Consider the following 25,685-nt stretch of genomic DNA (forward strand, 5'->3'; position numbering starts at 1 on the left):
GCTCCGTGCCTGCTGCACAGAGCAGAGGGCTCTTCCCATCGCTGCAGTGTGGGAGCTACTGGCCAAATGCGACCACAAGACCCGCCTCATCTGGGCTTCATTGATGAAGGGGAGTCAAGCTCTCTCCCAGCCCACCCTGCCCCAAGCCCCCTGCCTTCCCTGCCCCCAGCCACTGTTGCTTTCGTGCCGGCGTTACCTCCGCCTCCCATGTGAGACGGGCAGGGACACTCGGCGTGTGGTGTTGGAGTGACGCTCAGGCATCTGTTTCCTTTCAGACGAGTACCGCAGGCTCTGCATTGAAGGGCTCCCGGCCGTGCCGGGCTTCTCTGGGAGCTTCCCTGGGATTCCTGGGTTTGGGCCAAACGGTGTCGGGCCTGGAATCGGCGGACCTGGAGGCATTGGACCAAATGGGGCAAACGGCCAAGGCGGGATCCCGGGGCTTCCTGGGATGGGCCCTGGAAGTTCGAGCATCGGTAAATTAAATCTCCTTTCTGCTAGCGCTGGACCAGCTTGGCTGCATCTCTTCCAGGCACCTGGTGTGCCTCCCTGCGCTGCACATGCGCTGGGAACAGCGCCATTACCCAGACACTGCTGGACTGATGGGATATGACACTAACGCTGTACAGAATGCTGGGCCCAGCACACAAATCACACAGCCCTGTCTGGCTCCAAGTGCCAAAGAGGCAGGCTGCCATCCAGCAAAAATGTCTTTCTAGTTACAGAACTGGAAAAGAGCTTCAGCGGCCCCTTCTCCCTCCATCTCACGGCATGGCAGAGCCCAGCTCCGCCAGCCAGAGGGCCTAGACAGGGTGTGGGGCACTGGCTGCTGGAGTGAGCATCCGGAGGGGAGTCAGAATGCCATGGGTTCTAGTCCCGGCCTTGCCACTGATGTGCTGTGTACCCTTGGGCCAGTCACTTACAGTCTGCTCTGACAACTGGCTGGGAGCCTGCTGGTAGGGGTTGGGTCTCCGCAGCCAGGCAAAGGTGGCCACCCCTTGCAGGGGCAGCCCTGCAGCCCTCTGTTTGGTTCCCTGGCTCCAGGAGAGGCTTTGCTGCGCTGTGTGTGCTGAATGGAGTCATGGGATTAGATAGGCACCTCAGTGTCTAGCCCTTATCGTCGCGTGATAGTGTGACCCAAGGGTAGCTAATGAGGTAATTGACAGTTGCTTGAGTCTGCGGGTGCCTGAAGCGCCAGTTCTGAGCTGGGGAGCTGCCCGTTCATCGTAACGCTGAAAGCTGCTGCTTTGGGCCTTTGTCACTTGTCCGGACGGGGGTGCCCCCATAGCCTCCCCCTCCACACACCATCCACACAGTGAGCAGGGGTCATAGCTGTATGGACTGTACCTAGCCTAGAGGAGGGGAGCAGCAATCCGGCTTGGAGTTGGGAGTTGGGATGTACTCACAGCACGTCTCCACTGCAGCGGGGAGGTGTGAGTCCCAGCACTGGGGTGCAGGATTGTACTTGGGCAGCTAGCCCATCTCGCTGCCAGCGCTGCAACAGCCATGCTAATCTTCCCCGGCACTAGCTCCAGTAGACGTAGCGCATGCGGGTCTGCCTGTGCTGAGATTTCCCGCTCCCAGCTGCTGTGCAGACCCCCTGAGTGTGACACGGATTGGCTAACATTGGTCTTGGGCGCCTGTTTTATTCCTGGCCCCTCCGTTCAGGATGTTGCCCCCGGTGCCCAGCACTTTGGGGTGAAGGATCACAAGAGCACTCTGGGAAGTGAGGAGCCAGAGCCCCTCTGCCGCTGCCCTTCAGTTCCGAGCTTCAGCAGCCCCTGCTACGCCAGGCTCACAGCTTGGCCAGGCTGCTGGTGTAGTGACCACATGGGGCCTGGGCGAGGCCCCCCAACAGCTAGTGACTGAAGACCCGAGCTGGGGCCTGGCCAGATTTCCAGGGATGGATAGGGAAGGGATCCCCTAGAACCAGCTTTGCAGCCTGTTCCATCCTCCGAACGCTCCTTAACTGAGTCCGTGCAGACAGGCCAGTGCTGGCTCCTTGGCCCCGCATCGGAGCAAGCTCATTGGGCTGGCCTTGGAGAGGGGGATGGGCCTGCCCACAGTCCCTGGCGGGGGGGAGGCGTGGAGATGGCCGGTGTGTTGCCGGTGATGCTGGGAGTCCCATGCAACAGCACACCTATTGGGAGGTATGCCCTACGGGGGTGTTCTCCCCTCTCTCAGACAGCAGTGACCCCGAAGCAGGCTCCTGGGGTGGGGGGAACGGAGCAGGGGGCTCAGGGCTGCCATTCCAGGCTCTCTTCTCTCTGGGGTTTCCAGGAACAGCCACCTTAAATCAGACCATCGACATCTGCAAGCACTTCACCAACCTGTGTCTGAACGGGCGCTGCATCCCCACCCCCTCCAGCTACCGCTGCGAATGCAACATGGGATACAAGCAGGACGTGCGTGGCGAGTGCATTGGTGAGAAAATCCCCTGGGCAAGGCACCAGCTGCCCCACTGGCCCCACTCCTGCTCTGCCGCAGACAGCTGCTCCTCCTTGGTGCCCAGGCAGCCTCGAGGGTGCTTGCAGCTGTCCCACCCCTCAGCCTGAGCTTCATGAAACAGTCCTGAGGTCTGGGGTTGCCCCCAGCTGGTGGGGTTAAGGGGCGCAGAGCAGCACTCTCGTGGCACTGTGGTGCTGGGCAGGGTGAGGCGGTGGCTGTATCCAGCACCACGAGGAACACTGGGGGAAGCCACCCCTCCCTCCTCTGTTGCAGTCTGATCATGGGCGGGCAGGAGAGTCGCCATCACTTTCGTTCCCTGTTGCTGAATATGGCAGGGCCCCAAAATACATGTGTTCTCTGTCCACACACACACCCCCGACAAATGCAGCACCTGGGATAAGGGACCCTGGGGTCTTCCGACTCTGGGCTGCAGCCCAACAAAGTCCTCATAGTGCCCAGCCACCCCTGAGCCCTGGGCACCAAGGGCTTTCTGACCCCTCAGGCCCCACTGGCTTCTGCAACGACAGGCCGGAGGTGGCTCCTCGACTCAGGGTCTCCGTAGAGCTGTGCATGTGACCTGCTGCACCTCATTGTCCCCTTCACGCTGGCCTGGCAGGGTGGTGCTGATCCTGAGGGAATGCGCAGGTACTGAGGGGCTTCGGCTCAGCACCTGGCAGGGTCGGGCCCTTGCTGACCTAACAGCATTCCTGTTCCTGAGCTGGCGTTTAGCTGGGCAGCCCCATGGGACCCTGGTGAAGGTCTACCGAGCAGCGCCGGGCTCTGGCTCTGCCTCCCAGGGGTCGGGGGCTGCCAGCTTCATGCCCTTTTCTTTCCAGATGTGGACGAATGTTCCAGCAGCCCCTGCGTGCACGGCGACTGTGTGAACACACCTGGCTCCTACCACTGCAAGTGCCATGAGGGCTTCCAGAGCACCCCCACCAAGCAGGCCTGTATTGGTATGTCCCTCTCAGGGCTGGCACAAGACGCACCAGCGGGTCAGAAGGACGGGTTCAGAAACGGAGTGCAGAGCGGAGCCCCGAGCTCCCAGGAGCAGACAGGCTCCCGCCCAGAGCCCCGAGGGCCACAGAGTGAAGGGAGAGCTGCTGGCACTAGTGCACTCTCCGCAATCAGTGCTAGCTGCAGGGCAGCAGATGCTTTCGCTGGCATCCCCAGAGGTGCTGAGGGTGATGCTGGCCAAGCATATGCGAGCCATGGGCCAGTACCACGCACTCTGCTTTGACAAAGAGGCTTTCACAGAGGGTCCGTTCCAGTTTAATTCCTTTCATTACGGGGGGGAGATTTTTACCAAATTACGGTAGTTAAATCTGTACACCCCCTGCTGTGGGCACAGTTATATCAGTCTGAAGGGGCCTTATGCCAGTTCAGCTTGTTCCCTTTTGTACACAGGAATAAGTTCTGCCAGCGTGGCGTTATATCCCCTGAAAACCTGCCTGAGAAGACCGAGGCGGGGCCCAGTGGCAATCGTGGCATGCAATTAAAGACTGTACCGAAATGCACACACACAAAGGGCGAGGGCGAGTCTGGCACTTCCTAACTTTTGAGTGCTGGACATGGAACCCTGGTAGTGTTTTGTGGGTAATTTCTTAGGCTTTTAAAAAAGCAAAGGGAAACCCAGCAATTCCATCCTGCGGTATCAGATAGACACCCAGGTGGTTCACTAGCAGGGTGGGGACCGTTCGAGCCACCTCACAGACCTCTGCCACTTGAGCTAAGAGGATCTAATGGCTGGGGGAGGTTGTCCTAGGCCAGCCCTGGGGGTGGTGGGACACAGACTCTGTCAGTGGATTTCACAGCTTCTTGCTGACAACAGAGGAACATAGAGGACTCCTGGGTTCCAGTCCAAGTTCTGGGGGGAGGATACTCTAATTGACCCTTCTGCCCCTGTCCCCGCAGTCTCCCCTTGTCTCCTTCTGCTCCTATTCCCCCCCCCCCCCCCGCAGCTCCTGCCCCATCCCCTGTCTGCTGTTATGTCCCCTGACCTCCGCCCATCCCTCCACCTGACTCCTGCTGCTACTCCTATCCTGACCCGCTCCCCAGCTCCAGCCCATATTTCTCCCACCTCTGCTTCTATCCTCACCCGCTATCCCCTGCTCTAGCTCCTCTCCTCCCCTTTTTCCTATCTCCCCTTTCAGTGGGAAGGGCTGGTGACCAGCTGGCCTAGTGGTCAGCGCATGGCCTTACAGGTTCTGCCGGTCGAGTGGTCCCAGAGGGGGCCCCAGCTGCAGCCTCATTCCTCCCCTCATGCTCTGATTGCTGCCTCAGAGCTGATCACTGCAAAGAAGAGGGGGGCAACGTGGGGGGACCCAAGCCCACCTACTCCACTGGGTCCCCACCCAGAGCCTCAGGGGTCTCAGAATGTCCAGCCCAGCTACTAAGCACTCGGATACCCCGTGGGTCACTTCCTGCCAGTTTGGAGCACCTCAGTTTGGGGCCTCGTCACAGGCTTAGCAGACTCTCCTCATTCAGTGTCCAGGTCAGTCAGTCCCTCTGCCAGGGATTTCACCTCCCAAAGAGCCGGGGGAACCTAGGGGCCTGTCTACACTGCAATTAAAAACCCGCAGCAGGCCCATGCTCGCTGACTCGGCCTCACAGACTGAGCACAGCTGCCTGCACTACTCCAGTGCACTGTGCCCGGGAGGCAGGGCCGGCTCTGGCTTTTTTGCCGCCCCAGGCGAAAAAGCCTCCCGCCGCCCCCCCCCCCGCCCCCCAGCAGGGGAGGGCGGCGAGCCCCGCCGGGGAGAGCGGAGCCCCGGCGGCCAGAGTGCCGGGAGGAGGGCGGCGAGCCCGGCCGGGGCTTCGCTCTCCCCGGCGGCCAGAGGCAGCGCCGGGGGGGGGGCGGCGAGCCCAGTCGCGGCCCCGCTCTCGGGCCGGAGCGCCGCGCCGCCCCCCTCCAGGTGCCGCCCCAAGCACCAGCTTGGTGGGCTGGTGCCTGGAGCCGGCCCTGCCGGGAGGCCTCTTGCAGCGCGTGGGGGCTGTGCGGCGCGAGCCAGGCCACAGCAGGTGCTGCTCACTGCACTGAGGCTGAAGCTCAGTTCGGGCAGAGCAGAGTAACTGCTGGGGAGGGAAGGAGGTCGAGGCTGGGGAACGGGGTTCTCTGGTGGGACTAAGGGCCGGATCTAAAGCCCGTCACAGTCGGAAGAAAAGTGTCAGTGAGCTACGGATCAAGCCCATACGTGGACTGTATCAAGCAGCTGAGGGCAGAGGGGCTGGCAACGGTTTTCACAGGGGTATCAAGACCCTACGACTCCAAGCCCTGGGTTCAGGGCTGCGGCCAGGAGCACAGAGCGAGTCTCCCCCAGGGAGCTGCACCTCACGCAGGGAGGGAGTGTGGGCTGTCAGAGCCGTGACCTGCCGCACAGATCTGAGAGTGGAATCCTGCCCTTCCCTGGGAGTGGGTTCTCCTAGGAGCCAGCCATGGCTACGTGGCCTTGGCTCCAGCTGGGTGGAGAGAGAGTCATTGCTGGGGTTACAAGGCTCAAGCAGCTCATGTGTCTGCTGCTACCTGGCTGTGTTTGTTTCCCTGCCAGACGTTGACGAGTGCATCATGAATGGCGTGATGTGCAGGAACGGCCGGTGCGTTAACACCGACGGCAGCTTCCAGTGCATCTGCAACGCGGGCTTCGAAATCACCCCCGATGGCAAGAACTGTGTCGGTGAGCAGCTTCCTTCAGCATGAGATCAGCTGCAGGCCTCAGATGGGGCCGGTTCCTGCTCTCACTCACACACCACGGACTCCAGCAGGGAGGGAAGGAGGGCAGAACTGGACCCATTAGCAGCGGTGATCACATGCACATATATACATATATAGCAGATTCATCCAGAAGAGCCAGACCCCAGGGGCTTTCCAGAGTTCACCTCTCACCGCAGAAATGCAGCCACCTCTGGGGTGAATACAGTTTAGCAACACCTCCCATCCATTGAAGAGAGGGAGGAAAGAGTCAGTGACCTGGTAGAAACTGCTCCCTGAGTGTAAGTAGGGAGAGTGAGGGATCTTGCAAGGGCTCTTGTGAACCATGCCATGGGAGCTTTAATGGCCTTTGCGAGCCGGCACTGGGAGCAGCACAGAGGCCCACGCAAGAGGAGAGAGCAGAGGTCAGGTCTGGCTCCATGGCCAGAGTGCCCAGGCGTCACCAGGGCTGATTCCTGCAGCACCTGGGCATTTTCTTAAGGATCTCAGTGTCTGGGAAAGGTTTTGCAGGCCCATCCAGTACTAGCCAGGCCTGGCCTCCTTTCTGTGGGGCACAACTTGTACACAGCACAGTCATTAGCTCCTACAGCTTGCCCTTGGTACACAGTCTTTGGGTCCCTCAGAGGAGGAATCTGCAGCAAATTTTAAACTTTCCTTAAAAAAATGGCTTCAAACCCTTCCAGTTGTGTATTAACCCTTAATCCATGAATGGAATGACAGCAGAGGCAGCGCTGTCGGCCTGAGACAGCCTGCGGCAGTAGGTGGACCTGAGGTGTAATAGCTGGATTTTCATCTCAGGGCTGTTAGCGCTGAAGCCCAACAAGAATCAGTTAAACATCAGCATTGCTAACGGTTTCATTGTGGGTTGTTGTGGTTGAAATATCCAACTCACCTGCTTATCTTGCCTTCCCCAGCTGCCCCCGCCTCTTCAGGGGCTAAAAGGCCCATCTGCCTCCAGGCCCCGGCAGTTAAACAAAGAGCAGAATAAACGCCATGCTTGGCAAGGGTCGGGGGGGGGGGGGGGGGGGGGGGATGAGTCTGTGCCTGAGGGAAGGGGGTGGGAACCTTCCTTTCCCAATTTCCTGCAGTCCTCCCTTTGCTGCCAGACTCAGGCCCCGCTTACTGAGGGGAGCCGGCGAAACCTTGCTTTTCCTGCAGGGTCCCTTCAGAACAGGGGGGGTCACATGCTTCAGAAAAATCCACCCTGTGCCTCCAAAGCTCCCATTCCTCTCCTTAAGAGGAAGGGTGGCCCAATGGGCAGGGCTCTGCCAGGGCTGGCTCTGGCTTTTTTGCCGCCCCAGGCAAAAAAGCCTCCGCCGCCGCCGCCCCCCCCCCCCCCGCGGGGGGGGGGCGGCGGCTCCGCTCTCCCGCCGGGGGGAGGGGGGGCGGAGCCCCGGGGCGAGGGTGGCGAGCCCCAGCGGGGGCTCCGCTCTCCCCCCGGCGGCCGGGGGGAGGGCGCCGGAGGGGAGGGCGGCCGGAGCCCTGGGAGGAGGGCGGCGAGCCCCGGCGGGGGCTCGGCTCTCCCCCCCCCCCCGGCGGCCAGAGCGCCGGGGGCAGGGCGGCGAGAGGGCGGCGAGCCCCGGCTGGGGCTCGGCTCTCCCCCTGGCGGCCAGAGTGCAGGGCAGCCGGGGGGAGGGCGCGGGGGGGAGGGCGGCCAGAGCGCCGGGGGGGGGGCGGCGAGCCCGGCTGTGGCCCCGCTCTCCCCGGCGGCCCGAGCGCCGCGCCGCCCCCCTCCAGGTGCCGCCCCAAGCACCAGCTTGGTTGCCTGGTGCCTGGAGCCGGCCCTGGGCTCTGCCTTCGGCTGCAGGAGTCATGGGTTCAAGTCCCTCTTTGCCCACAGACACGCTGTGTGATCTTGTGCCAGTTGTTCAGCTTCTGTGGGCCTCAGTGCCCACCCCCCACTGGGGAGAATAGCACTCCCCTGCTCCCTAGGCAGCTGGGAGGGTCAGTGCCTGGGCCACTGTGATGACCTACTACGGTGATGGGTGTTCAGAGAGTTTCTGCTCTATGCCTCTGTCCCAGCACCCACTTTCATTTAGTTGTTAGCAAAGAACCAAACCTTCTTATGGTTTGTGTCCGAACAGTCCTTTGTATAAGGTGTAGTGGGCTCAGTAGATGGCCCCTCTCCCATGGGTGTGTCTGGCTCAGTGGGTGGCCCCTCTCCCTTGGGTGCTGCTGGCTCAGTGTGCACTGTGTTGTTCTGTCACTGCTCAAAGCCATTGGGGCTCTTGCTGCCCCACCCCCAGCATCTGTACAGTGGCTGCACAAATCCTCCCTCCATGGCAAGGCCCCTCCGGCCCCACCCCTGCAGATGCAGTTCAGAGAGGCAGCGCCTGGCTCTGCAGTCGGATTCGGGGACTTTCTGTCGCTGGTGGTACGTGTGGAGCCCCGGCCCTGAGCGCTCTGCTTACAGAGGTCCCTGTGGGGGGCACAGCTCAGAGAGCCAGGAGATGTCAGCATACGTTGTGAAGTGATTGTGTCTCTGCCTGGCACCGCACTGGCAGACGTTCTCACTGTGCTGCCTTTTGAGCAGCCTGGGCCCAGGGCTGCTCTAGACCGGTCGGTAATGCGGGTGTGAACGCAGATTGGCGCTCACACAGGGCAAGGCAGGGAACAGAAGGAGCCGAGCCCAGAAGCCCTGCTGCACCTTGCAGGCTCTGCTCATGTTTCTTGTCGTCCCCCAGATCATGACGAATGTGCCACAACCAACATGTGCCTCAATGGGATGTGTATCAATGAAGACGGCAGCTTCAAATGCATCTGTAAACCCGGCTTTGTGTTGGCTCCCAATGGGCGCTACTGCGTCGGTGCGTAGACTGCAGGGGTCGGTCCCTCCCTGGTCCTGGTGTGCGCCGGGTGTCTCTGGGTGTCTGTACAGCTGGCGTGGGCGGAGGGAGTGGAGGGCCAGGCCCCTGGCTCCATATACCTGTAGTACTGACTGAATTTTCTGCCCTCCCGCCAGGCTAAGCAGCAGAACCAGGGGTGCCAGTCTGCTTGCCGAGAGAGGCGGGCCTGCTCTCAGAGGGCTGGACGGTGGGGGTGGGGAAGGGAGCAGGCCTGCTCTCAGAGGGCTGGTTGGTGGGGGTGGGGAAGGGAGCAGGCCTGCTCTCAGAGGGCTGGACGGTGGGGGTGGGGAAGGGAGCAGGCCTGCTCTCAGAGGGCTGGAGGGTGCCGGGGAGGGGTGGGTGGGGGGATGGACCTGCTCTCAGAGGGCTGGAGGGTGTGTGGGGGATGGGGTGGGAGCGGGCCTGGCCTGCTCTCAGAGGGCTGGAGGGTGCCGGGGAGGGGCGGGGGGGACGGACCTGCTCTCAGAGGGCTGGAGGGTGCGAGGGGCGAAGGCAACACTCTGGCTTCACACAGAAACTGTTGAAGTGAAGGAGCCCCACGCTGAGCAGTTGGAGAAGGCCAGGGCACTGGGCACCCTGCTAGCCCCAGCCAGCCAGGGTGAGCCAAGGGCAAACTACATTGAGTGCTGCAGCCATGCGTGCTGGGGGCCCTTCCTCAAGCTACGGAGCCTCTGAGAGTCTCCCTGTTGGGGACTGAACCTCTTCCCCGCCTGTCCTATCGCCGGTCAGTAGGTAACGGCCACTGTGTGCTTCCTTCTCAGACATTGACGAGTGCGAGACCCCTGGCATCTGCATGAACGGCTGGTGCATTAACACAGAGGGCTCCTTTCGCTGCGAGTGCCTGGGCGGCCTGGCTATCGGCGTGGATGGGCGGGTGTGCGTGGACACCCACATGCGCAGCACCTGCTATGGAGCCATTAAGAAGGGCACCTGTGCCCGTCCCTTCCCAGGAGCAGTCACCAAGTCTGAATGCTGCTGTGCTAACCCCGACCATGGCTTCGGAGAGCCCTGCCAGCCCTGCCCGGCCAAAAACTCGGGTGAGCTCCGTGTCTGTGTGTTTGTGGAAATCCAAGGGGAAAGTGCTCGGAGCTGCAGGATCCCTCTGGGATGTACCAGCCCAGCCTGCACAAGCATCACAAGTGTCATGGAATGGCATCTGCATCATGGGCTAGTTACACCACTGCTTCCCAAACAGGGCTCTCCAGAGCCCATGCTGCTGATACAGGCGCTGGGTTTTACTTTTCCCCCGGGGTGCTCTGCCCCGAAGCCCCGCTCCCACACCACTCCCTCTCCCGAGGCCCCATCTTTGCCCCGCCTCTTCCTGCCACTGCTCCACCCCCTCCCCAAGACCCCACCCGCCCACCGCTCAGTGCTCTCCACCCTCCCCGAGCCCCTCCCCAAGCCTTGGCTAGTGGGTACTGAGCACCATAGGTGCTGGAACTGGCGATGCTGGGGGTGCTGCTGCACCCCCTGGCTTGAAGCGGTTTCCAGCACATACAGGGTTTAGAGTTTGGTTCAAAGGCTCTCAGCGCCCCCACTATACAAACTGTTCCAGCGCCGCTGCTGAGCACCCACTATTTTTTCTGTGGGTGCTCCAGCCCATGGAGTTGGCGTCTATGGCTGCTGATCCATGGCTGGCCAGCTGCCCATATGGTGCTGGCTCCTCTGTTTCCAGCTGCCAAATCCTATAGAAAGAAGCTAAAATACCTGTGAGTCCCCAGTGTCCTGTTGCGTGGGGGCAGTTGCTGTACTTGCCACAGGACTGTTAGCCTCACCAGTGCTACGTCAGTGGGGACCAGGGCCGGCTCCAGGCACCAGTGGAGGAAGCACGTGCCTGGGGCAGCACATGCTAAGGGGCAGCATTCCGTCCATTCTTGGGGCAGCCCTGTCCGAGCGGCCTTTTTTTTTTTTGCTTGGGGTGGCAAAAATGGTAGAGCCGGCCCTGGTGGGGACGAGAGGTGCCCAGGGGCCATCTCTCCATTGAGACGTGCATTGCTCTCGGAAGCGGTGGGGGGAGCGCTGTGCTAGGCCATTTTTACATCTAATTCTAGTGGTTGCTGCTAACAGCTGCTGTCATAAAAGTTGCAAAAGTGATGCACAGGTTCATAACTTACTGGCTCCTTTTAGTGGGACGTTTCCCATGCTGGGTCTCTGCCCAAAGGTGAGGGGTTTTGTGTGTCTGGAAAAGTTTGACCCAATTGCTCTCAGCTATTTTTGAGTTATTCAGAGTGAAATGACTAATATGTGCGCTGGTGTGTTTTGTTCATGCAGATAACTGGAAATGGTTGAAATGCTCAGGTTCATGCCTGGACAGGAATTATTCCTCCCTGGGCTTCGTTAGGCTTGAAAACCTGGGTTTTTGCTAACAAAGTGATGAGCATGTGAAAGTACCATGTGGAGCCTGCACAGTAAACAACAGCTCTTAAGTCTTCAGGGGCCTGATCCTGCAAGCAGTCAGCACATGGGGAACTTTTCTCACATGAGCAAAGATGTGCATGTGCATAAGGGATTGCAGGAGCAGGTCCCAAGTGTTCATGCAAGTCAGCTGGCTGGGTCACTGGGGCTGCTTGTGCTGTCAGTAGGGACTGTGTGTGCGGGTGCTTGCAGGCTGGAGTCCCACATAACTGTGGGCCTGGGTACTAGAAGTGATTCCTTCTGACTGCCAAGAGGCCCATCGGTGCCGGGTAGGCAGGATGCTGGGGACTCTGGGTTGCTTTTACCTCATTTCTTCATCTTTTCTTTCTGTACACAACAGGCCAGGGAAATGAAATGCCCAAACTCTCCCGAGTGCGATGTCACGGCTGGCCAGTCACACTCTCAGGGCAGGCAACACCAAACAGCATTTGGCCACAGTTGGATATCAGAAGCTCAAGTGTTTTCTCAGCCATGTTGCACGTATGAAATAGTCTCAACTCTGTTTCCCTTGTTAACACTTTCCTGGGCAACTGTTTGTTGTTTAAAGAGAGCAGATGTGCAGTGTGGGTGCGTGAACACCCAAGAAACCCTCCCTTTGTCGTTTTCTGGCTTGATGGTGCAGCCTTACTACCACTCTGAGGTTTCACAGTTCCATAGTTTCATAGAGTTGAAGGCCAGAAGGGACCATTAGATCATCTAGGCTGACCTGCATAGCACCGGCCATTTCATCCAGTTACTCCTGTAGTGAGCCCAATAACTTGGGTTTGGCTAAGCAGACTTTCCAGAAAGGCCCCCAGCCTTGATCTGAGGACATCAAGAGATGGAGAATCCACCACTTCCCTTGATTAATCACCGTCACTGTTAAAATGGGCCCAATTTCTATTCTGAATTTGTCTGGCTTCAGTTTCCAAGCATTGGTTCTTGTTCTGCCTTTCGCAGCTAGACTAAGCAGCTCTTTAGAACCCAGAATTTCTCCCCGGGATGGTACTTAGACACCGTAATCGAGTGACCTCTCAATCTTCTTTTTGATCAGCTAAACAGATCAGGCACTGTCAGGCATTCTCTCCAGCCCTCAAATCATTTTTGTGGCGCTTTTCTGAACCTTCTCCAATTTTGCAACATCCTTGTAGAAACGTGGATTCCAGAACTGGACGCAGTGTCCAGTATTGTCTCACCAACACTATATACAGAGGCAAAATCACCTCCCTGCTCCTACTCACCACTCCCCTCTTTATACATCCAGGGATCACATCAGCCGTTTTTGCCACAGCATCACACTGGGAGCTCATGTCGAGCTGCTTGTCCACTCTAGTCCCTAACTCCTGTGCAGAGTCCCTGCTTTCCAGGACAGTCTCTCATTCTGTGGGTGTGACCCGCATTCCTTGTTCCCAGATGTCTGACCTTGCACTTGGCTGTGTTCAAATACATTTCATTTGAATGGGCTCAGCTTACCACGTGATCCAGATAGCTCAGTAGGACAGCCGTGTTTTCATCATTATTTACCATCCGCACTATTGTGGCATCCGCAAATGTTATCAGCCGGGAGTTTATATTTACTTCCAGATCCTTGATGAAAATGTTGAATAGCATCAGGCCTAGTACTGATCCCTGCAGAGCCCTTTTGGAAACAGCCCCATTCCATGCTGAGTCGCCACTGACAACTACTTTTGGAGATCTGTCAGTCAACTAGTTCTTAATCCATTGAACACGTGCTCGGTTGATATTGTGTAGTGCAATAGGTTAGGTTCTTGTATGGAATGCACTTCTGCGGGTGGTCCTGCAATGCTGAACTGGTGATGGGGAACCTTCCGTCATTGCATTGGAATGTAATTGCAATATTAAAGAGTATTTTTAAAATGTATAATCCATTATTACAGCCAGCCAGTGTTCTGTATGCTCATGATGTAATACTACAGCGAATAATAATAATATTAATCATTGAAACGGTTCTGTTCTGTTGTGAAATGATCTCGTTTTGTTAATGCTGTACAGGCGAGCTAATGAATCTGTCACACTTCTCTCCACAGCCGAATTCCAGGCACTCTGCAGCAGTGGCATTGGAATAACAGCTGATGGCAGAGGTAAGGGCTTCCCCAAGCACTGTATTATAGGGAGTTGCCCATAATTAAGGTTGCCTAACACTTCCCATTGTAAGCCCCTGCTTTCAGTTGCTTATAACTGAGCGTGTGCATTTACATGAGTGTGTGGGCATGCGTATGGGTTGGGTAAGTATGTATGTGTGCGCAGTGACCCGGCTAGGCTAAGCTAACTGTGAGGAGAGGCAGGGGCAAAGAAATCATTTTAAATGTTTAGAACTTTATAAGGAAAAACCCAAAGATTGTATCAAGAGCATAAATAATATAGAAAGTTACCAAGTACTTACTACATATAGTAATTACTTGTAGAATCATAGAGTCTCAGGGTTGGAAGGGACCTCAGGGGGTCATCTAGTCCAACCCCCTGCTCAAAGCAGGACCAACCCCAACTAAATCATCCCAGCCAGGGCTTTGTCAAGCCTGACCTTAAAAACCTCTAAGGAAGGAAATTCCACCACCTCCCTAGGTAACCCATTCCAGTGCTTCACCACCCTCCTAGTGAAAAAGTTTTTCCTAATATCCAACCTAAACCTCTCCCACTGCAACTTGAGACCATTACTCCTTGTTCTGTCATCTGGTACCACTGAGAACAGTCTAGAACCATCCTCTTTGGAACCCCCTTTCAAGTAGTTGAAAGCAGCTATCGAATCCCCCCTCATTCTTCTCTTCTGCAGACTTCTGGGGGAAGGATAGCTCAGTGGTTTGAGCATTGGCCTGCTAAACCCAGGGTTGTGAGTTCAATCCTTGAGGAGGCCATTTAGGGATCTGGGACAAAAATCTGTTTGGGAATGGGTCCTGCTTTAAGCAAGGGGTTGGACTAGCTGACCTCCTGAGGTCCCTTCCAACCCTGATATTCTTTGATTCTAAACAATCCCAGTTCCCTTAGTCTCTCCTCATAAGTCATGTGCTCCAGACCCCCAATCATTTTTGTTGCCCTCCGCTGGACTCTTTCCAATTTTTCCACATCCTTCTTGTAGTGTGGGGCCCCAAACTGGACACAGTACTCCAGATGAGGCCTCACCAATGTCAAATAGAGGGGAATGATCATGTCCCTCGATCTGCTGGCAATGCCCCTACTTATACAGCCCAAAATGCCGTTAGCCTTCTTGGCAACAAGGGCACACTGTTGACTCATATCCCGCTTCTCGTCCACCGTAACCCCTAGGTCCTTTTCTGCAGAACTGCTGCCTAGCCATTCAGTCCCTAGTCTGTAGTAGTGCATGGGATTCTTCCATCCTAAGTGCAGGACTCTGCACTTGTCCTTGTTGAACCTCATCAGATTTCTTTTGGCCCAATCCTCTAATTTGTCTAGGTCCCTCTGTATCCTATCCCTACCCTCCAACGTATCTACCACTCCTCCCAGTTTAGTGTCATCTGCAAACTTGCTGAGGGTGCAGTCCACACCGTCTTCCAGATCATTAATGACGATATTGAACAAAACCAGCCCCAGGACCGACCCTTGGGGCACTCTGCTTGATACTGGCTGCCAACTAGACATGGAGCCATCGATCACTACCCGTTGAGCCCGACGATCTAGCCAGCTTTCTATCCACCTTATAGTCCATTCATCCAGCCCATACTTCTTTAACTTGCTGGCAAGAATACTGTGGGAGACCGTATCAAAAGCTTTGCTAAAGTCAAGGAATAACACATCCACTGCTTTCCCCTCATCCACAGAGCCAGTTATCTCCTCATAGAAGGCAATTAGGTTAGTCAGGCATGACTTGCCCTTGGTAAATCCATGCTGACTGTTCCTGATCACTTTCCTCTCCTCGAAGTGCTTCACAATTGAAGGTTATCAGCACATGAACATTTGCTACTCTTCCTGACTCTGTGCAGTGCATTGTGATTAACGTGAACATAAGAGATTAGTAAACGATCTACTGTGCCAGTTCAGAGAAGAACCGACCTTTCCTCTCCTTTGCTCTAAGTCCAACTCCACTCTCGCTGGCCTGTTCTTTGCTTCCCTTTGGCCTGAAGTGCTCCTTCGATTCGCTGTTCCTGTGGCTGTACCTCTTTTCACTGAGTTTATCCACAGGCGGGTTTCTTCACCAACTGGGCCCTCCCTTGTCCATTAGGCACCTTTGAACTGTATTCCTTCACTAGCTGTTCAAACAGCTGATCAGGTACTGTAGGTCCTTTGTGGGTGGGCGTCTCATTTACTGTTTCCAGGGTCTGTTTTCCTCTAAAACAGCTTTTTGATCAATTCCCTTTTTCACCAATTAGATTTCCTTTCAGTTGTTTCCCTTGAGACTCTCTGTCTGGCACGTCTGTGGATTTTATTTCCCTCTACTTCCCTCCTCTAACTGTGTCTGCTCACATACCCACAGCTATTTTTTTCTGCTTCTCCTGACTTGAAACCCGTCCTTTTTTCCTTCTTTCCTCCTTCTCACTTCGCAGCCCCCTGTTGTTATTCTCCTGTTCTGCTTCTATTTTATCCCCTCCCCTCCTACCCCAGCTCCAGTTCTCCAGTGGCTCTAGAGTCTTCTCCTTCCCCCCTTCGTCTCTAGCAGCTTCTTCCAACTGCTCCCTTCGGGCAGATCCTGAGTCGCCTCCCAGTTTGAGCGGCCCTCTGACTGGCTGTCCCTCGCCCCAGGACAGCTCCAGCAGGTGCTAATGCCAAGGCCAGGGTTACTACATGTGTGCGCATGAGCCTGTGTGGGAGGAGGCGTGTGCTCATGTGTCTGTGTGAGTGAGCATGTGTTTGTTTTTCATGTGGGTGCATGTGTGAGTGTGGATGTGAGAGTGAGCGTTTGTGTGAGCATGCGTGTGAGTGTGTCTGTGCCTGCGCATGTGTCGAGGGAGTGAGAGTGGATATGTCTCTGCATGCCTCTGATTCTGCCTTAAAAGCCAGCAACTTAATGTTAGGCAAACTTCCCCGGTCAGCTCCAGGCCCTGTGCTGTGTACTGAACTGCGCGGCTGGTGCTTGGCACCCTGGTGCAGGCTGCATGTCTGGGGCTGCATGCAGAGTGTGGCTTTGTGCCCTGCTTTGATATGAATTCACAGTGTGTCCGAGCGCGTCCTCTCCCCTGTCCCCGCCTTGCTCTGGACAGCTCCTGGCGCATGGAAGTGCAGTGCTTGCAGTCTCCCAGAGAGAGCAGAGCCGATGGGCGCATGCTGCCAAGGGCTGCTTTGGAGTAGACAGCTGGCAGGTCAGGCGGCAGGCAGCATGCTGCCAGCGCTCAGCAGTGTTCAGATCCGTAGGACGAGAGCAACGCAGCCAGACAGCTCTGGCCTTTCCAAGTCTGCCAAGTGGGAAGGAGCCAGAGGCAAAACCCTGGAGGCCTTTGCTTCTTTAAGGGCAGCACTGGCCCAGGCTGCAGGTCAGGTGCCCGTTAGCCAGGAGCTAGGGTCAGATATGCCCCTGGGCACTGAGTCATTGCCAATGTGGCCCAAGAACTCTGCCACACTGCAGTAGGGGAGTCGATTTCAGGGTGGGGCCCCCCACACCTGCCAGGGCACACGGGCTGCTGCTCAGACAGCTCTTTATGGCAACAATAGGAAAAGGAAATTGACTTTGGCCTAGCCCCTTCCTGCCTGGCAGCTGCGGGTCCTGTGAGCTCAGCGTGTGGCCAGCCGGGTGGGCGAGTTCAGCAGGGAGAGCACAGTGGGCATGTGGGTGCCGCCTGGGGACCATCTGGCTAAGGATTTGGCAGGGGAGCCCGCCTCTAGCCCAGCTGCCCTGAGACTGCTCTCCAAGACACCTGGATGGCGCCCTGCCAACCCAGTGGCTTCTCCTCCCTCCTCGCCAGCCCCTGGCCCCAGCAGGCAGTGCTGTCTCGGGGGGCAGCGGGGGTGTGTGTGTGTGGAGTGCCAATGGCAGGCAGTGATGGTTGGCACTCGTCTGGAGCTGCTGTCAGGCTGCACTGGCTCAGTGCACTGGGCTGGGTCTCCCATCCCCTAAGGCAGCTCCCTGGTCCCATGCCCAGCACTGCCGCCTCTGAATCACATGCCTGCTGCCTGCTGGGCTTGGCACTCTACATGGTCGATGGGAGACACCCCAGGCCAGGGGGAGGGTGTTTCCTGCCCTCCTGCTCTGGGGCGCTGCAGGGCATTGATGCCAGAGTCTTCAGAGAATCCAACTTATAATCGAAGGAGCAAATGGCTCCTTGGACGGGGGCTGTTATGCCCCTTGCAACAGCTCCACGCCTGCACTGATGGGCCAGCGGACGGATGTGGACAGAGTTCACACTGACACAGTGCAGGGCACGGGGCGTTCCCCTGCGGGGGTGTCCATCAGCCTGGCGCTCCCCAGGCAGGAGGAATTGCACTTCGTGGCCCCCGCTTGCCCTATGCCCACAGTGTGTGCTCTGCACCAGACTCATTCCCATGGAGGTGGCAGCGTTTCTGTGCCACAGGGAAGGTGTCTGCAGGGCAGGAATTAAGAGTCCATCACATGCTGAGTGTTGGGTAGAAGCCCTTGCAACTCTGAACCCTGGAGACTCTTGTAGGGGCGGGGCTGGGGAGCATTGGCCATGCGTTCTGCTGGCTGGAGGGATGGCGAGGGAGTATCAGCAGAAGGGTGGTTACGAGGGGCCTGCGGGCAGCAGGGGGTGCAGTGTTGGAGGCTGGAGGACATTCGGGAGTCGGCCACTGTTCCTGCTCCATCGTTTTGTGTGGCTCCTTCCCCTGCGCAGATATCAATGAGTGCGCCCTCAACCCGGACATCTGCCCCAACGGCATGTGCGAGAACCTGCGTGGGAGCTACCGCTGCATCTGCAACCTGGGCTACGAGTCAGATCCCACGGGCAAGAACTGCGTGGGTGAGTTCCGGCCGGGCAGCGGGCACTGTGGGCAGCCTCTGGCCGGGGGCCCAGGCTGTGCTCAGAGCCGAGCGCGTGGCTGGCAGGGGGGAGCTGTGCAGGCCAGTTGTAGGCCAGAACTGACGGGCTGGGAGGCCGGGCACTCGGCGGCAGGGTTCTGCACTGAGCCCGGGCAGTGGGGCTGAGGGTTAGGGCAGGAGCTGAAGCCCCAGAATGCAGAGTTCTTCGCTGGGGCTGATTCCCTGGCACTGGGTATAGCCCAGGTGAACACAGCTGCAGAGCAGTATGTTTGCCAGTTAATACAGTCCCCAAATGCTTGGTGCCCTAACGCCCTATCAAGGTAGGGGTGTAAAGCATTGAACTGTGGTGGGCACCAGTGGGGGAGCCCAGGCAAGCCAGGGCCTGGGGCAGTGACTGCAAAGGAAACTGAGCTCCAGCCAGCCACACTCAGCATTGGGGTAAGTCCCTTGGCTGAGGGGAGGAATCGCCGACTGCTGCCCTGCAGCTCTGCCCCATCCTGCTGCCAGGCCTCGCGGGGAAGCAAACAGGGCAGCGTTTCCCGTCTCCTTTCAGGCGGCGCCAGTAGCTCCTGCCGGAGCCCCTCAGGCCGCCAGGCCCCCGCTAGCAGGCTGACACCTGGGAGCTCATCCTGCCCTGGCTGCTGGGGAGGGCATTGTCGTGCACTAGCCCTGCCTGTCTCTGCCCACAGATGTCGACGAGTGCGCCGTCAATCGTTTGCTCTGTGACAATGGCCTGTGCCGTAACACACCCGGCAGCTACACGTGCACCTGCCCCAAGGGCTTTGTCTTCAGGACGGAGACAGACACCTGCGAAGGTAACGGCTCCTCGGGCCCCACTGGCTGAGCCGGAGCATGGCTGCCTTTGCTCCCAGGAGAAGCAGGAACGGCCCCATGTCAAAGCTGCAACCTGCTCCCAGTCCTAGTCCTGCTTGACCCACCGGGCTGTGGCACAAACCCCATTTTCTGGTGAAGTTCAGTGAAGTTTCTTGCAAGCTGAAGTAGCAGCTGTGCCGGAATGAAGCTCTGGATGCTGTTGCATGTGGGTGGCTATGGGCCCGTTCTGCTGCCGCGCTCATCCCTGGCATTGCTTTGTGTGGCTTTGCGCTGGCCAGGTGCTCAGTGTGTGGGCAGCACACACTGAACCGTCACTCCGCAGTGAATCCCTCTGCCGGCCATAGGCGCCAACTTTCTCCGGCGCCGGTGGGTGCCCGCACCCCCCGCCCCTTTCCCCGCCCCTGGCCCCGCCCCGACTCCACCGCCTCCCTGTCCCTATTGAATCCCTTCCCCAAATCCCCGCCCCGGCCCTGCCTCTTCCCCCTGCGTGCCGCGTTCCCCCTCCTCCCCCCTCCCTCCCTGCCCCGCGAATCAGCTGTTTTGCGGCACAAGCGCTGGGAGGGAGGGGACAGAAGCAGGACGCGGCTGCGGGCTCGCGGAGGAGGCGGAGGTGGAGGTAAGCTGGAGCAGGGGGGGCGGGGCAGGGCCACAGGGAGCTGCCGGTGGGTGCTGAGCACCCACCAATTTTTTTCTGTGGGTGCTCCAGCCCCGGAGCACCCACGGAGTCAGCGCCTATGCTGCCAGCATGTTGCCCATTCACCTGGCTGAGCTGGGCCTCACTGAAGCTCCTCACAGTTCTCTCTGGGCCTGACTAACCGCAATCACTTTGTCTTTTGCCCCCTCACTGCTCACCCCCTTCCCAGATCATCACTAAACATCCTAACAACACAGGGCCTGGCACAAAGCCTGGGGGTCCTCACTGGCTAATGGGATAGGTATTGCCCCTCTGTGTCCTGCTCTTCCCCCGTGTCCATCTCACCAGGGCTGCTTAGCTCCTCCGGCAACCTTGCAGGGCTTTGGCAAAGGCCTTTCGACAATCCCATGACTGCTGCAGCCCTCCCCTCTCCACTGCCCAGCTAGGGGCACAGGTGGGTTAGGGGAGCACCTGCGGATCCAGCTCCAGGACTGGGTCTGAGCCGAGGGGCTCACCACAGGGTTACGGCTCATCCCACTGGAGAGGCAGGGCTGGCCGTCCAGGCTGTGGCTGGCTCCAAACTCCGCAGGCTGGGCTGCTGGGCGCGCTGGGTCTCGGGTTCTGGGAATGCTGTTCTGGTAACAGTCACTCTCCTGTCTCAGATATCAACGAGTGCACGTCCAACCCCTGTGTGAACGGGGTCTGCAGGAACAACGCCGGCTCCTTTGCCTGCGAGTGCTCCCCGGGCAGCAAACTGGACCCCAGTGGCACCATCTGTGTGGGTAAGGGGCTCCTGACAGAGCCAGTAACGGAGAGGCACTGCTGGCGCCAGCGGCCCCGCTTAGTGTCCATCTGCAACAGAGCCAGGCACGGGAGACAATCTCAGCCCCTCCCCTCGACAGGCACGACTGGCCTGTGACTGTCACACCAGATTTGCCAGGAGCTGTGTCTTTTCTTTGCAGCCGGGAAGGCCCCAAAGCATCCCAGGAGCCAGCAGTGTTCCAGCCACTGCCCTGGTGTAGAAAAGCCCTCTGGGTGCTGCAGCAGGAGTTAGCTGGTGTGAGGTTCCCGGCAGTAGGGTCCGAGAGCCGCCCACTCCCTGGGCAGTGAGGAGCTGGCACTGGCAGGCTGGCGCTCACATGCAGGTTTAACTACGTCCCTTTCTCCGAGTCGGTCATTTTTGCTCAATTAGCGTCCATGCTCATTTGGACACGAACTTTGTTTACATGGCTCTGCACCAAACTCTTTGGGCTGCCCTGCACTCCTCCCTCAGGCAAAGCTGTCCCTGTCCCGCCTGCGAACAGCATGCAGGCCTGGCTCCTGTGTCCACAGGCAGGACAGGGACAGGAAGGGGAAAGGAGGCAGCCCCAGCACCGCTGCCAGTAGCCAGTCGGCATTGCCAGCAATTAGCGCACAGTGGTGACAGAGAGAGCCCAGCACAACAGGACAAAGCCACGGGCCCTGCTGCCGTGTGCGTGTGCACGTGTGAGAGATAACGGGCCCGGAGGACAGCGCTCATTATGTGGGTTCCAAGCCCAGGCGGCTTTCCCAGCAGGGACCCTGTCTTCCAGCTCCTTTCCACTGCAGTCTCCAGCTGTGAGCACCAGGCTCCAGCCAGCGAGCGGGGTCTCAGCTGGGGACCAGCTCTTCCCCCTCGGCGTTTGTCTCCACAGACAGCATGAAGGGAACGTGCTGGCTGAACATCCAGGACGGGCGCTGTGAGGTGAACATTAACGGGGCCACGCTGAAGTCGGAGTGCTGCGCCACACTGGGAGCGGCCTGGGGCAGCCCCTGCGAGCGCTGTGAGATCGGTAAGGCTGGCTCCAGGGGGCGGACACCTCCCCTGCAAGGACTGACCCTTCCTTTGATGATGCCCCTTTGCTCTCTTGCAGATACCACCTGCCCCCGAGGGTTTGCCAGGATGAAGGGGGTCACATGTGAAGGTAACGCCGAGTCTATCGGAGGGCGGCTGCGTCTGGGGTCACGTTGCACTCGTTGTTTTCATACACCCAAGGCCTGGCAGGAGCCGACACGGGCCATCCCTTCCCTCCCTCCCTCCTGCCACCTCCCTGCCCCTTTCCTGGCCCCTGCACTGAGTATCACAGTCCTGGCAGTGAGGGCACCTTGCGGAGACGGGGGATGTGGATTCCATGTTGTCCCATGACTGGATAGACCCAGTCCTGGTGTGGTGTGATAGTGACCAGGGAGCCTTTCACCCCATGCCCAAGTGCATGTGAGCAGGGCCCCGGGTTCCCCGCTGGAGAGCTCAGTGATCACTGAGGGTGCGTGTGTGACTCGCCCTCCTGCATGCTAATCCGTTCCCCTGGCACCCCGCTGTCCAGTGGGGATGGACTCTGACAGGGGCTGCACTGGGTTGCTGCTGCTTCCTGCTTGTGGCCTGCAGAGAAACAGGCTGGGGTTTATCTCTGTATAGCACCCAGTGCTGGAGCTGAGGGACCCATGGCTCCCTAGCGAGGCGGGCACTCACCCCGGCTGTGATCTGTCTGGGGTGGACATGGTGAGTTGCTAAGTTCACCACCCTGCGCTGTTCACCATGGTGGCTCTTCCCATGGCTTCCCCCAGGCAGGCTTGTCCCCCGTTAATCCCTAGGCCTGGCTGCTGCTGCCAGGTGCTGTCTGCCACCCCAACGCCCTCCTTTGTCTCCGTCCTGCAGATGTGAACGAGTGTGATGTCTTCCCCGGCGTCTGCCCCAATGGGCGCTGCGTGAACACGGCCGGCTCCTTCCGCTGCGAGTGTCCCGAAGGGCTGACCCTTGATGGGACTGGCAGGACGTGTGTGGGTGAGGACAGCCACTGCCGCAGAGGCCTCAGCCCCTCCTGTGCCAAGGAGGTGCTGGGGGAGCTGGACACTGCCATCACACAGTCGCTCATTGCTTCTGGCCCCTTCCCTCCACAGGGCTGGGCCCCTTGCTGTTCACCCTGCACAAGGAAGGGGATGTGATGCACAGAAAGGTTGGAGGCTGACTTGAGCAGCTGCCAGCCCAGCAGTACATGGGGAATGGTGTGGTTCTCTAGCAAATACCTCCAGCTGCTCAGCAAGCTCAGATGAGGGAGGGCCAGGTGAGTGCAGGGAGGGCAGGTGAGCACAGGGGGGCCAGGTGAGTGCAGTGTTGGAGATCATAGAGTCATAGAAATGTAGGGCCGGAAAAGACCTTGAGAAGTCATCAAGTCAAGCCCCCTGTGCTGAGGCAGGACAAGTAAACCTAGACCATCTCTGTCTACTCTTCTCTTAAAAACCTCCAGTGATGGGGACTCCACAACCTCCCTGGGAAGCTTGTTCCAGAATTGAACTCTCCTGATACAAAGTTTTTCCTAATATCTATCCTAGATCTCCCTCGCTGCAGACTGAGCCCCGTACTTCTTGTCCTACCTTCAATGGACACGGAGAACAATTGATCCCCGTCCCCTCTCTGACAGGTCTGGGAGTGCAGCAAGTTCTCCTCCCTGTCTGGTGTAGCCCAGGGGAGACAATGAGTCGTCACACAGCTCAGCACTGAATGACAGTGGGATTCACCTAGAAAGTGGGTGGGGAGCCATCTCCTGTTCATAATCTGTGCTAGTGCCCATTCACAGGCCATGCTGGATGGTACCCAGACGTGTGCCCACTCTGGGCTTGTCACGGAGTGTGGGGGAGGCAGGGCCCTGCACCCCTCTTCCTGAGATTCACCGTGACTCTCAGCCAGCCAGTAAAACAGAAGGTTTATTAGATGACAGGAACACAGTCCCAAGCAGAGCGTGTAGGTACAACCAGAACCCCTCAATCAAGTCCTTCTGGGGGGTTTAGGGAGCTTAGACCCCAGCTTGGGGTTCCCTGCGTTGCACCACCCAGCCCAAACTGAAAACAAAAGCTCCTCCAACAGCTGTCTCCCACCTCCCCTCTGCTCCTCACTTCTCCCAACCCCCCTCCTGGCTCAGGTTACAGCTCAGGTAGCTTCCTTCCCATCCCCAATGTAACTCCCCTGCAACATTCCCAGGTCAAATCCGCCCCGCTCCCTGCTCCATCACAGGGCTCCCATAGGTGCTCCACTAGCTCCAGCTGAAAGCCAGTGACATGCCAACCCATGAGGCATAGCCAGCAGGGGTCGGTGGAAGTGCTCCCAATGAGGGTGAGATGGGGGAGACTGTGCAGGGGGCCAATACAGCCCCCCAGCCCCAAAGAAGTTGGGGAAGGGGATCTGAGGAGGTAGGGAGAAGCCAGGGGCCAAGGGAGGAGGAGGAGGAAGGGCAGAGGGAGCGATCCAGGTGCATCGCCTGGCTCTGGGAAGTGCTGTTGAATGGCGTTGATGCGGACACTGGTTTCCTGCACACCAGACAAGCATGCCCCACTGCGGAGGCTGCTCTGGGACACTGTACAGCTCCTCTTGCAGCGTGATCCTGCTCTCCCATTCTAACGTTACTGCCGCCTCACCTATTGCAGCTCCCAGGGGTCAGGGACAGTAGATGAGCCAGGGCATTCTCATAAGCAAACCAGGGACATGTGGCCTCGATGAAATTACTCCAAGGTGGGTGCACAACTGGTTGAAAGACCAAACTCAAAGAGTAGTTATCAATGGTTCGCTGCCACACAGGGAGGACCTGGGTCTGGTACTATTCAATATTTTCATAGAGTAGTCTTATAACATTTGTGAGTGGCACCAAGCTGGGAGGGGCAGTAAGCCCTTTGGAGGACAGGATTAAAATTCAAAACAACTTTGACAAATTGGAGAATTGGTCTGAAATCAACAAGATGAAATTCAATAACGACAAGTGCAAAGTACTTCACTTAGGAGGGAAAAATCAAATGCCCCACTACAAACTGGGGAATAACTAGCTAGACATAGCACTGCTGGAAAGGACCTGGTGGGGGGGCTCTAGTGGATCACAAATTGAATATGAGTCACGAATGTGATGCAGCTGTGAAAAGAGCTAATATCAGCCTGGGGTGTGTTAACAGGAGTGTTGTATGTAAGACACAGGAGGTAACTGTCCTGTTCTGCTCAGCACTGATGACGTTTTGGGGTGGGGTGAGGGGGCGGGGGACTGTCCCCAGGTCTGGGCACCACACTTCAGGAAAGATGGGAACAAATTGGAGAGAGTCCAGAGGAAAGCAACAAAAAGGCTCAGGAAAATCTTTGAGGAAGGTTTAAAACAACTGGGCATGTTTTGTCCTGAGCAAAGATGACTGAAGGGGGATGTGATCACAGTCTTCAGATATGTTAAGGGCTGTTACAAAGAGGGAGGTGATCACTTGTTCTCCATGTCCACTGGAGGTAGGACAAGAAGTAATGGGCTTAATCTGCAGCACGGGAGATTTCAGTTCGATATTAGGAGAAACTCTCTAACTCTCAGGGAGGGACATGGGGCCTGGGGCTGGCTGCAGTGACCTGCAGGAGTGAGGGCTGCAGGCAGCCCCGCTGGGGTGAGGGCTGCTGGCCCCTGAGAAGTTGCCTCTGGAGGCAGGGGAGCCCCATCCAGCGTGAGATTCACCGTAGGGCTGGCCTGCCCTCGGGGGTGCGCCAGGGAATGGAGAGGCCCCAGGCAGCTCTCTCCCCCCGGGACACTCAGCCTGGCTCTCTCCCCAGATGTGCGTGCAGAGCAGTGCTACATGAAGTGGGATGAGGATGAGTGCACGGCGCCCCTGCCCGGGAAGTACCGGATCGACATGTGCTGCTGCTCTGTGGGCTCAGCCTGGGGCAGCGACTGCGAAGAGTGCCCCAGAGCTGGCAGCAGCGAGTACAAGGCCATCTGCCCCAGGGGCCCTGGCTTTGCCAACAGAGGGGACGTGCTCTCAGGCAGACCCTTCTACAAAGGTGAGAGGAAAGGGGGCGGCTGCTGAGCCCTGCGGGCGAAAATCCTTCCTGGCTGCAGCCGGTGCCCAGGGACCTGCTCCCGGAGCCAGGAGACAGACACCCTCACTGCAGCA

The 25,685-nt window shown here is 58.1% G+C and overlaps 1 protein-coding gene across 1 annotated transcript in view; it reads left to right on the plus strand.

Moving 5' to 3' along the window:
- Window positions 1-25,685, plus strand: part of FBN3 (fibrillin 3) — a 259,180-nt gene that overhangs the window by 145,626 nt on the left and 87,869 nt on the right. The window contains exons 10-23 of the mRNA XM_065422247.1: window positions 276-461; window positions 2,200-2,421; window positions 3,282-3,401; window positions 5,994-6,119; window positions 8,839-8,961; window positions 9,762-10,037; window positions 13,443-13,496; window positions 18,150-18,275; window positions 18,985-19,110; window positions 20,426-20,545; window positions 21,437-21,574; window positions 21,656-21,706; window positions 22,438-22,563; window positions 25,345-25,572. Of these exons, the coding sequence (XP_065278319.1) occupies window positions 276-461; window positions 2,200-2,421; window positions 3,282-3,401; window positions 5,994-6,119; window positions 8,839-8,961; window positions 9,762-10,037; window positions 13,443-13,496; window positions 18,150-18,275; window positions 18,985-19,110; window positions 20,426-20,545; window positions 21,437-21,574; window positions 21,656-21,706; window positions 22,438-22,563; window positions 25,345-25,572 (2,022 nt within the window). The remainder of the gene's footprint in view (window positions 1-275; window positions 462-2,199; window positions 2,422-3,281; window positions 3,402-5,993; window positions 6,120-8,838; window positions 8,962-9,761; window positions 10,038-13,442; window positions 13,497-18,149; window positions 18,276-18,984; window positions 19,111-20,425; window positions 20,546-21,436; window positions 21,575-21,655; window positions 21,707-22,437; window positions 22,564-25,344; window positions 25,573-25,685) is intronic.

This window comes from Emys orbicularis, chromosome 24, assembly GCF_028017835.1.
Source record: "Emys orbicularis isolate rEmyOrb1 chromosome 24, rEmyOrb1.hap1, whole genome shotgun sequence".
NCBI classification, from domain to species: Eukaryota; Metazoa; Chordata; order Testudines; family Emydidae; genus Emys; species Emys orbicularis.